At 37.0% G+C, this 11,569-nt stretch overlaps 1 protein-coding gene across 1 annotated transcript; it reads left to right on the top strand.

The window, feature by feature from the left end:
• The first annotated feature begins 4,713 nt into the window (after positions 1 to 4,713).
• Positions 4,714 to 6,888, top strand: LOC105027142 (ictacalcin). Its single transcript, XM_010899084.4, has 3 exons — positions 4,714 to 4,775; positions 5,988 to 6,130; positions 6,529 to 6,888. The coding sequence occupies exons 2-3, from the start codon at positions 5,993 to 5,995 to the stop codon at positions 6,670 to 6,672; spliced, it is 282 nt and encodes a 93-aa protein (XP_010897386.1). The 5' UTR covers positions 4,714 to 4,775; positions 5,988 to 5,992; the 3' UTR covers positions 6,673 to 6,888.
• Positions 6,889 to 11,569: the final 4,681 nt, after the last annotated feature.

Raw genomic sequence — 11,569 nt, 5'->3', positions numbered from 1 at the left:
AATGGCCCAAAACATACAGCCAAAGCTATACTGGAGTGAATAAAAAACAAAAATGTCCTGGAGTGACCCAGTCAAAGCCCAGACCTCAATCCAATTTAGAATATGTGGAAAGAGGTTGCCACCCAACTTAACAGAGCTTGAGCAATTTTGCAAAGAAGAATGGGCAAATATTGCTGTGACCAAATGTGCAAAGCTGGAAGAGACTAATCCAAACAGACTCAAGACAATAATTTCATCAAAAAGCTGCCTCTACAAATTATTGACTAGAGTGGGAGAATTTGTATGCAATTAAGCATTTTTCATTTTGAAGTTGTTATTCATTTAGAACTATTTGTACATTTTATTTTTCACACATCATTTGGATTACATGTTGTAACACAATAAAATGTGGGAAAGAATATTTTGGAGAACCACTGTATGTATTAGTTTGACTAAGCAAGGAATACTGTATCTCTATTAATACAGTAGGGTAGAGACCATGGTTTTGTCCTGGAAGGGAATCCCTTTTTACATCAGCATTGCCACACTTCCTGTTTACTCTGGGAAAGAAGATAGACAGATTCAGGGGGAATATTTTATAGCGTGTGTGATTGCGTTTATTATGGCAGAATGTTAAGGGATGTCAAAGGTTTTAGGGACTCTTTGGCCTCTAATGCTCATCCAATGCTTAGGTATATATTGCAAGCTTGTGCTATGACTTCAAAACAAATATTTACAGAAAAGTAAAGTAGTATTTTCTTGTAAAGCATTCAAAAGCCACTCACATGCAATCGTATAGTATGCCATGTTACTGCAGGGCTACATAGTTGAAATTCTGACAACTAAATAAAATCTGGATTGGAAGCGCATGATAACATAAAGACGGGACACACTGGTCTGAATTTGGACGAATGCAATGTTTAGAACACATCTTTTGAAGCTAACAGGGGAATGTGGTGATTCAGAACAACAACAATGGTCTGCTTTTATCGAATGGAGAAAGTAAGCGAGGACGCAAGGCAAACACAAAACCATATACTTAAATGCACTTGCACATTTGTTTATTCATGTCCACACGTGCAGAAACTCAAGAAAGTCAGTGTAATGCATGCATACTCGTTGTAATTTTTGACCCACACATTAAGGCTTGCATATAATGACACACACACAGACACACACACAACCATTAAGGCTGCATTGGTTGCTATGGTGAGAAGAGCTTGGTGGTTAGATGTTTATAATTATTTTCAGTCAGGCTCTTGTCTGACTCATCTGCTCATGGTCGTGGATGTGAGTCAGAAACCCTAACCTCAAAACTGTGAAATTAAAGAGGCAATCTGGAATTCAAACCATAGCGAAAGGGATGGACCCGGAGAATTATAACCAGTCTAAAATTTATAAATACAGTTATGAATAACTAAATAATTATAATTTTAACCCTGTTTTGAAACATTGTTTACAAACTTAATTGTTTGGGTTCTGAGTTATGTTCCTCAACAAGCAATAGGCTGTATATCATACATATCAAAGTAATAATAGGACATAACAATCTCTCAGATTGCCCTTTTAAATTGTTGTGGAGGAACAGTGGACCCAGTGAATAATATAACCCAGCACTCACAGTTTTATCCAGTGAGTCAGGAATAGAGCTTACCCGTTGCTAGTATACACGCACATTCAGCTTCCTCACTGAGTCACACACATTAACAATGGATTTGAAATAGAACCAGCCCTTTACAAATACACCAAAAAATACATTAAATAAGAGGACTTCGGTGAGTGGTACATAAGAAACCATAATTCATTTTTGGGTCAAAACTCTAATGCATTCAGGACAACTGGATTCTATCAACTGAGGAAGCATAAAACAGTGTGTGGGCAATGGTTAAATATCCTCCAAGCTACAAAAGAGTGTCACAAGATAAAGTAGAGAATAAATTGCTCCAAGCAACAAAGAAAGAGAATGGGACATGGACACTGCATAGAATTGACTCCATGTATGTGTGTGTGTGTGTGTGTGTGCGTGTGTGTGTGTGTGTGTGCCTTTGTGTACGTGTTATATTTTGCGTATCATTAACACCACAGATTACCGAAAGCTCCAACACAGAAATTATGTCATATGTGTTGGCGAATAAATGTTGTTTTCTTCCAAGTAAATACAGTAATATAATGGTAACTCAAGCTGCAGTACATTACAATTAACCTAATGACAGTTTCAATAAGGCACATGCACACACTGTGATAAAAATGGCAATAAACAAAGTTTTACACAGATTCTATGTCACCCTTACATTTGAGATCATCAACATTATTGATTTATATACAGTCCATAATGCATTCAGGACAACTTCTGCATCTTAGTTACAACCCATGAATTATGTTTGATCAAGTTGTGAATTCCTATCTAAGAATCTAACTTGTGACCAATGTAACCACAGGCTTGCTGAACATGCTGCAATTACATAACTGATATTGCACGATTTCCACAAACAAGCAGGGCTGTGATGCCATGTTCATTTTCCGGATTTTTGCACATGTCCAATCATATGCTGAATCCCAAACTGTACCCTATATCCCTTATAGTGCATTTGACCAAAGCCTTTAGGGCAGAGGGTGTTGCTGAATACAACCTTGTAGTGGAATTATATTCAAGACCTGCTGCCACACCACAAATAAATGAGTTAACTGATTTCTTATTTTGTAGCATGGACCTTTACATTCTGGATGGAACAATTAAAGCATTTATATGCTAATGAAAAATGTGACTTTCACTGGTCTTATCTATTAGTACAATGCTGTACATCTATGTAGGAAATTATGGAGTACAATGCAGTATGTAAGTATTTGGACAGTAACACCATTGTTGTTGTTTTTTATCTGTATGCCAGCACTTTAGATTTGAAATGATACAGCAATGATGGAGTTCATTTACTCTGTCAGCTTTAATATTCTAGTATTTTAATCATATTTTTCCTTCCATATTTGCATCATCAGTACACGCACTAGAGAGCTGTCAGTGTCTAGACTTGATATGGTCTGATGAATCATTCTATCCAGAAAACAATCCATCCATAAAAACATAAAAATGAAAACATGTGCAGGTATCGCACTTCCTTACAGAGCCTGTACAGAACCAGCCTCACCGCCGAGCAGTGTTCCGGATTGCATCAACAAAAATTACGTCACTTGTCAACTCCCATCAAAGACCCTTCTGTTCAAGTGATTTCAGGCCTGGCCTAATAAACTTCAACAGAATCTTAAAGAACTACATTTATAAATCTAAATTACAAACTGGAAATGGCTTACTTGTCTTCATTGATATTATAACTGCTTATGGCAGCAGTTATAAGGATGAATTCTGAAGTGTACAGAAAAATCTTGTCTTCTTGATTACAACCAAATGCCTCAAGACTCATGAAGCAGTACAAGCCTGGTAGAGTATCACCAGAAGAGATACTCAACATCTGGTGATATCGTAAACCATTATTTCATTTCAAATATAATGTGCTATAGTACACAGCCAAAACAACAAAATGTCTCTGTTTAAATATTTGGACTTAGCTGTGTGTGAGCCGCCATTGCACAGTATCAATAACGTTTGGTCAAAAATGCAGCATTGATAAAATATGTTAGCTGGCAGATTTAATGTTAGCGTCACTCATCTTCATTACTAACAAGTTAAGACAATAGGCTTGTTTGGAAGGTAATATGGGCTTTAAAGGAGATGTTCACTCTTTTTCAATGTTAATGGGGAAAGACACATTGAAATCCATGATTCAGTTTCCTTTAAACAGACATGCATCAGTTAACCATAGCCACTGCTAGCAAACAACCTAAAGAAGTATTCAATGTGTGGGCTTGAATATACAAAAATTCAGCTCCATATTTGGTTTTATGTTACTTAAGATTTGGCAATAAGAGAAAGACCATGTTCAAACATTACTTCCATATATGTTTAGATAATTTAGCAAAAGCAAACTGTAATGTGAAATGGCTTTTTGAAGAAAACTGAAACAACTTACACAATATCAAAGTGAAAATGCACACAAATTATCCAAACACAAAATCAGCATGAAAATGACATAGTGATTACAAACCACATATTTTATTGCGTTGGTCATGAATGATACATTTTGCGACTAAGTAAACATGAAACAAGGTTTTTGGTGTTTTAAACGGTTAAGGTAAACCTAATGGTTCAGGTGAATTCCTATGTTTTTAGCATGGGATTGCACTGGAACCACAGGTTATAGTTTCTTTTGGCCCATATTTTACTTTCAGGGCAGGGAACCATAAAACATTGTTGAAAAAAGTGAAATTCTCCTTTAATACTTACAAAGAATGCTGGTAAGAAGCTCAACGTAATCTGCATTAACTGTTATACTAAGAAGTTAGTGAATGATTTTCAATGTATTGCATTTTAATTTAAGTCAGTAAGGAATTAATGGATTGATATAATGAAAGTATTTGGACCATGTCACGCAGTACATCCACTCTCGTGCAATGGTGTGGTAAGAACAGGGGAAATGATAACACCATCAGGTAAAAGGAGAAATGGGTTATTATAATGATAAATAAATTAATAGGATAGTAGAAATATAAAGTTTTTAATGTACCAAAAAGAGAGAAAGCGAAAGGGGGAAAAGGATGAGGTGAATTCCAAAGAGAAAGAGGGAGGGACAGAGGGCGTACTTTAGTTCTCTATAAAACGCTCATCCCATCCCTCTCTCCATCACTCTCACTCTCATGAACTCATTCTTCTTTGCTTTCTAATTCCATTCAACACTTACATCTTGGTGAGTAGAAATTTTCATCTTAATCTTAACGCTGCTGCCAAAGTAAACTTCAGTTTTATGGCTTTGGTTTTACCTCTAATGCTGTAAAGTGTCTATTTTAATATATCTTGATTTTTGGCCGTAATCCTTTGCAAGTTTTTACTTGAATGTTGTGCACTTTAAAACTAAATGTTTTTTGTTCCAGTTGTTGTTAATCTGAATTTAAATGGATTGTAAACAAGTTAAAACAAGTTGGTAATAGTTTGCACTGCATATGCTTTGGTATTGTGGCGTATGTGGGTCCAGCTTTCTAAATAACTGTCTTTGGTGCACATGTACTGCTGCAGCATGGGTTTGAATCTGACCCACCGTTATTTTAGCAAAACCTCTCTTACCTCTGTCTTTCCCCATTTTCTCTATCAATAAAAGCATACATGCCTGAAGAAATAAATATATAAGCTTGGCTGGGTACAACTAATTACTGAGTGCAAAAACGGTTTTGCCGTTAGTATGTAATGTATCAACTCTGGGGAAACAAAACAACCACGTAGCAATAGTTTGTGGTTCTTCCATTCTCAATCTTGGTTCCACGCACTCTCATTCTCTCGTACTGTCACATCTGGCCAGCATTTCCTTAGGCCTACCCTCTCCTTGCATAGCCACACCCTAAAGAAAAGGGACAAGGCCCATCCACACGTGCATATACACACACACGCAGGCAATGCAGAAACACACTTTTGAGAAGATCAAAGTGACTTGTTGGGGTAAACTCAGCCCGTGGAAAAAGATGGTAGTGTGTTATTAGGTAGAAGAGTAATCCTCAGATGGGATTTACTCAGACCGTTGCCTGTTTCCTGCCATGAAGCCGACAGAATTACGAGGAGAGCAGGGCGTTGCCATAACAGCTCCTGTGTTATTCACAATAGAACCTGTGGTAGAGACCAGAATTAACTGCCAAATAGCATCCTTTTCCTTAGTTAGAGTGAAAAACATTTCTCTGAAGAATAGTACAAATGTAAAATTTTTTAATGTTGTCCACTATTTAGTAGACGATATAAGGCTATAAGGTTATTTCAAACACAGTATTAACTGAAATGGCTAAACATAGTTGGAGAATGAATGAACACGCAAACTATTTTCACACGTCTTGTGTGCTGGAACGATAACACAGGAAACTTTGAGTGCTTCTAATAGATTCTGTATCCTCCTCTGTTTACCCTGTTACAACTACAGTCACCATGTCTGGGGTCCAGCAGGCCATGTCCCTCCTCATCGCCTCTTTCCACAAGTACTCTGGGAAGGAGGGGGACAAGTTTACCCTCAGCAAGGCCGAGCTGAAAGAGCTTCTCCAGGCTGAACTGGGGGAAATGCTGGGGGTAAGTCTCCTTACCTTTGTACTAAAAGCTGGATCAGTACTCTATGTTCTGAGATCAATTAAGGGCAGAGTATAAAAATATGGAAAGATAGGGGTTGTCCTTTTCTGAATACAGTTCAAATTAACAACTCAACAGTAAAATGTTGAAATGAACAATATAGAAATACAGCAAGGTGTCCAATGTGTCCTGGGTAGTTTATTTGGTAGCACATTACACTTAAAATGCCAGGGTGGTGGGTGTAATTCCCACTGGGCCAGCAGAAACATGTATGCACTTTTTTCAGTTAATTGTTCTAGATAAGAGTACATGTAAATGAGCAACATAAACAGACAGAGTAATCGAGACAGTTTGCTACTTAAGTCCCACTATTCATTATTCTGATTTCCATCTGTCTGCAGAAAGCCAGTGACCCATCAGCAGTGGACAAAATCTTCAAGGATCTGGACTCAAACAAAGATAACTCTGTTGACTTCAAGGAGTACGTTACCCTGGTGTCCTGCCTTACAGTGATGTGCAATGACTTCTTCACAAAGAAGCATTAGAGCACTACCGCCACCCACTGGGAGGAGACCTCCATTTTTCTCCTGACTAAACAGATATCTCATTCCTTTGGAAGACCATGTAGTGCAAAAACAGTGGCATGGCATAGTAATAATGCTTGTTATAGATATATTGTCAGTTTGAATCTGTGAACGTGTGCCTTTTAATGCAAAATACTCAATAAAGAAATTAGATGAGCCTGCCTTTGTCAGGTCTAATTTGTTTACTCTGCTGTCACTTCTTCACACTCCTTTCACGTTTAAACCTGATCTTTCATGACAATGTGCATCCAATTTCACTCACAAAATTAAATAAGTAGGTGCTTATTCTATTCTTCCATATTATTGGAAGCAATTGCATATAAGGAAACATCTGCCGGTGTTGTTTTTTCTGTCCCCTTATTTTAGATTTTTACCAGGTAAGTATGACTCACACTGTGTGTTGCGTCAGAAATAGCTTGGGGATGATTTGTCGTGCCAGTCTGCCCATGACATTTTTTTCGTATTTGCTTAGATTAATGGGGTGCAAATAGGCAAAGGTTGGCATAGGCAAGACAAACTGAAACCTTTTCATAGTATTATTGGAGAATTTTGTAAGCAGTTAGGGACAATTGGCCATGCTATGATATCATGAATTGCAATGGTAAACAGCTTGGATGGGTTTGGGATGCTTGACACCTCATCAACATCTCTCAATACATAGAAAAAATGTAGTACATGACTTAAGACTTCCAAAGCAATCAATAAACCGTCCAATTGAAATACATTTCCTTTAAGTTGAAGCTACTGGCTAACCGTAAATTGTCAAATAAATTGTCATAAATCAAATAATCCACCAAGCATCAGGACTTACAAAGGCCAGCTTACTGCACAGAGGAAGGGGACCTTCCCAAAGGCCAGCTTCCTGCACAGAGGAAGGGGACCTTCCCAAAGGCCGCCGTCCTGCGTAGAGGGAGGGGACCTTCCCATAGGCCAGCATCCTGCACATAGAAGGGATCTTCCCAAAGGCCAGTGTCCCTGCACAGAGCAAGGGGACCTTCGCACAGGCCAACAACTGTGATTCTCTACAGTTATCTCTCATCAACTCAATGGTGGCACCAGGGAAATGGGAGAAGGGTGTGCATTCTCCACCTTCCGAGTTCTATTCCAAGAGAACACATTTTTCAATGAAGCCTTATAATGAGTAAAGAAATATTCATTTTTGTTTTGATTATTATTAATTTATTTTATTTCAGAACACTATCAATAAACATGGCCACTCTGTCAATTATTGAGTGGGCAAAAATACAGAATGAACAGCTTACAATCTATGCCACTACTGTCCTAGCTGTGCTTTTAAGGATCATACATTAATAAACCTCAAGAGGGCATACTTTAGCATTTGACTGTGGCCTGGAACTTCCAATGTTTACATTTAAAACAGGCAGACCTCCAGGCTCCACCACTGACATTACATGAGCAAAAATGTAACTGGTTGGCTCATTCTTTTAACTACGGAATTAAAAGCTGTCCTTTATTTTGGCACCATATACAAACAAGTTATATTTGCTCAAAGCCTTTTTAAGGAAACAAACACTATGGCCCTTATAGTGCAAAATACCTAATTGTACACAAACTACTGTGAGATACCAAACAGGATCCTGCTGGTGCAGAAGCAGTGATATGATCTAAGGATTTAAAGGTATTTCAATTATTCTTAAAAATGTAATAGATCCACAAAAGCAAAGATTGCTATTGATATTTTTAGTGTTATGTCATCGTTGTTACCGCCTTGTGAACTCACAATTATGAGGATATACAGGTGGAGTCAATTATTTATTTTCTTTTTGAAAAGTTTATACAATAATCAATGACTGAATTCAAAGGTGTAAATATGTACAATAACATTTATTTTTCCATATGGCCTTCATTGAGAAAGTAGGTAGTGTTTCTTTTCCAACACTGATGGAGCTTTTGTCTGGTTTGCTTTGAGGTATAGACGTGTTGACAGGACACATATGACAGCAAAGAGCTGTCAGGGCCAAGGCCCTCACACTCCACTAGGGTGTGGCAACATCTTGGGCACTGTTTCAAGGGTGGACGAAGTTCGATATTTCTGCTGCAGTTAGTTAGGTTTCGCTTTTAGATGATTGAAGATTGATTAAGATTGCAATTACTGAAACTACTAAATTTGGCAGTTTTTTTACCATGGTTAATTCTACATTCTTTCTGTAGATAATAAATATTTATCTGGTAACCTGGTTGGTTGTGTATTCTACATTACTATAAACGGTTTAAGACACTATTGGGCATACTACAAATATATTTTATACAGATATGGTCATGAGAATTTTTCCAAGAACATCCCATTGCGCTATCTGCAAATCCTGTGATGCGCTGTATCTACAATTCTTTTTAAATCCCTGTTTAAGCTGTGCCTGTGCAGTTTGGGGCCTCTATCAATAATGTTACAATCCCAAAATAGTTTTATATTAACATCAAATTCCTGCAGTATGCATAGACTGTCCTGTTTCTTTTACTCTCACAATATTCCTTGTGTCACACTACTCTCAACAAAAAGGTCCCACTCTTCTAAAAATAACCTTAATTAAATGTTAATTTCCTGACTTTTCAGAACCAAGTCATGAAGTTTAAAATCTAACAGGGTTTTATCAATCTTTATCAGTCTCAAAGGTCAAAGTACTGTTGACCTGAACATTCCAAATGTGTCTGAGGGTTGCTGTGAATCTAAGCTTTCTAATTGCATAATAAAAGGGTATACGTTTGAAATAGCATGTTATATACTGACAATGTCTTTCATAATGGAAAATGAATAGGATGGAGGGTTAAAAGATAGTTATAATATTCTGAAAGCTGCTTCTGAAGCAATACTATCATATTTACATATTTTCCAACTCTAGGGACATAAACCTTCTTGAGAATCACTGTTAGACATCATCACCTGAAGGGTGGGAGTCTGGCTCAAGGACTGTTTCTAAAACAGAAGCTACAAATGCTTAAAACTAAGGTCATTAACCCTTTAAAATCAATTATTAACTAAAGAAATGAGCAATTCTGCTCACATCATTATTTCCATTCATTTAAACGGACTGATATGAAGTGACAATAATTTTGGGGAAAAGGACGATAGGATCATATCTCTTTATCTGATTCATTTCAACTACATGGCACATGGACAATGGGGGCAGTCATGACTTATTCCCTCCTTCAGGTAACTGTTATTGTATATGTACTGTAAATAGTCTGAGATGTGGGTTGATTAAAATGATTTGCAATATTATCCTAGTAATGGTTTTGTTTAAGAGGACTATAACGGTTCTGTAAATGCCAATACAATGTAGAAAAATCCCACTTTCGGCCTCTTGAAGCAAGTTACAGTGAACTCCAAAAGTATCTTGATAGTGACAAAACAAATTTTTTAGGCTCCAGAACCTGAAATGATACAATGACTATGAGATCGAAGTGCAGACTAATATTTAATTCAAGGATGTTTTCACCAGTGTCGGATGAACCGGTTAGAAATAATATCCGTTTTTGTACATAGTCCCCCTATTTTAGTACCAAAAGTATTCACAATCATAAGTGCTCTCAGTGCCTAGTATTGTTTCTAGATTTACATTTGGAGTCTGTTGAAGTCTGGTAGACCAAGGAAGAACCCCATAGTAATTAATTTATTAATTAGTCATGAAAAAACCAACAACAGTCCAACAGATTAGGAACACACTCAAGTTAGGTGTAGATGTGTCAAAGACAACCATATGCAGAAGAGTACACCAGCAGAATTTCAAAAGGTCCACCTCAAGATGTAAACCACTCTTATGCCTCAACAACAGAATGGCCAGATTACAGTTTTAAAAAAGAAAGCAACAGAAGAAATGTATAGCTCTGGAACAATGTTTTAAGGGCCAATGGGACGAGGATAAACCTGTACCAGAGTGACGGAAAGAGAAAAGTCTGGACAAGATAAGAATTTGTTATGAGTCAAAGTACACCACTCTATTCTGCGAAACATGCTGGAGATAGTGTTTTGGGTTTCACATTTTTGGTTGCAACGGGATCATGCATACTTCTTTTAACTAATGACTTGACTACTGACAGCAGTAGCAGGATACATTCTACAAGCAACATTTTGTATGCTTAGAAACAACCACTGCCTCTAAACCCACGCTTTAGCATGCATATGAAAGCTATGATTTGTTAGGCTTGGGTTTGGGAGCTTCCTAAACAGATACATTTTTGTCTGCTGGTCTTATGTTACAACACATGAATGTATTAGCGATTCAGGCACCCTTTTGGAAACCTCCTGAGAAATGTATGTGAAATAATTAAAGATTTTATATGACATTTAAAGATATCATTGAACAAATTACAAAATATATTTCATGCAGGTATGGTCATGCCAAATTGTTGAAACACTACTGAGACACTACTGAGTTCTTTGGGAGCAATATTGGAGAAAGGCTTCCATGATTTTCATGTGTGAAACCTGTTATGCCCTCTTTCTACAAATATTTTTAAATACCTGTTCTAGCAAGCTGTGTGTTCAATGTGGGGCCTTTATCACCAAAGTTAGAATCTGAAAAAATAGCTGTGCCACAAAAAACATACTGTATAGGGGTCTTATATACACATTGGACAAACACAACATGCAAATATTTAAAATGTGTTTATTGAGGTACAGTTAATGTGAGTAAAGGAGAAATGTCCACCAACAGAGATGTACTGTAAACAAATGTATTTTGAAAGTTAGAAAAATCTTTTTTTTGTGCATATGGACATTTTCTGGGATCTTGTATATAGCTTTGAATGTTCAGATTACTAATTTCTTAGAGAATTATTGCAAAGGTAATTTCATGACTTGTCATAACCACTTAATAAACTACAAAATGAATTAGGGGTT

This window comes from Esox lucius, chromosome 10 (assembly GCF_011004845.1).
Source record: "Esox lucius isolate fEsoLuc1 chromosome 10, fEsoLuc1.pri, whole genome shotgun sequence".
In the NCBI taxonomy this organism is placed as follows: domain Eukaryota; kingdom Metazoa; phylum Chordata; class Actinopteri; order Esociformes; family Esocidae; genus Esox; species Esox lucius.
This window is presented reverse-complemented; position numbering and strand designations above follow the sequence as displayed.

Excerpts from the sequence above, each read along its gene's own strand:
- LOC105027142 (XM_010899084.4), top strand. The coding sequence starts at position 5,993 with ATGTCTGGGGTCCAGCAGGCCATGTCCCTCCTCATCGCCTCTTTCCAC. Across the intron at positions 6,131-6,528 it reads AACTGGGGGAAATGCTGGGG|AAAGCCAGTGACCCATCAGC; the intron begins GTAAGTCTCCTT and ends ATCTGTCTGCAG.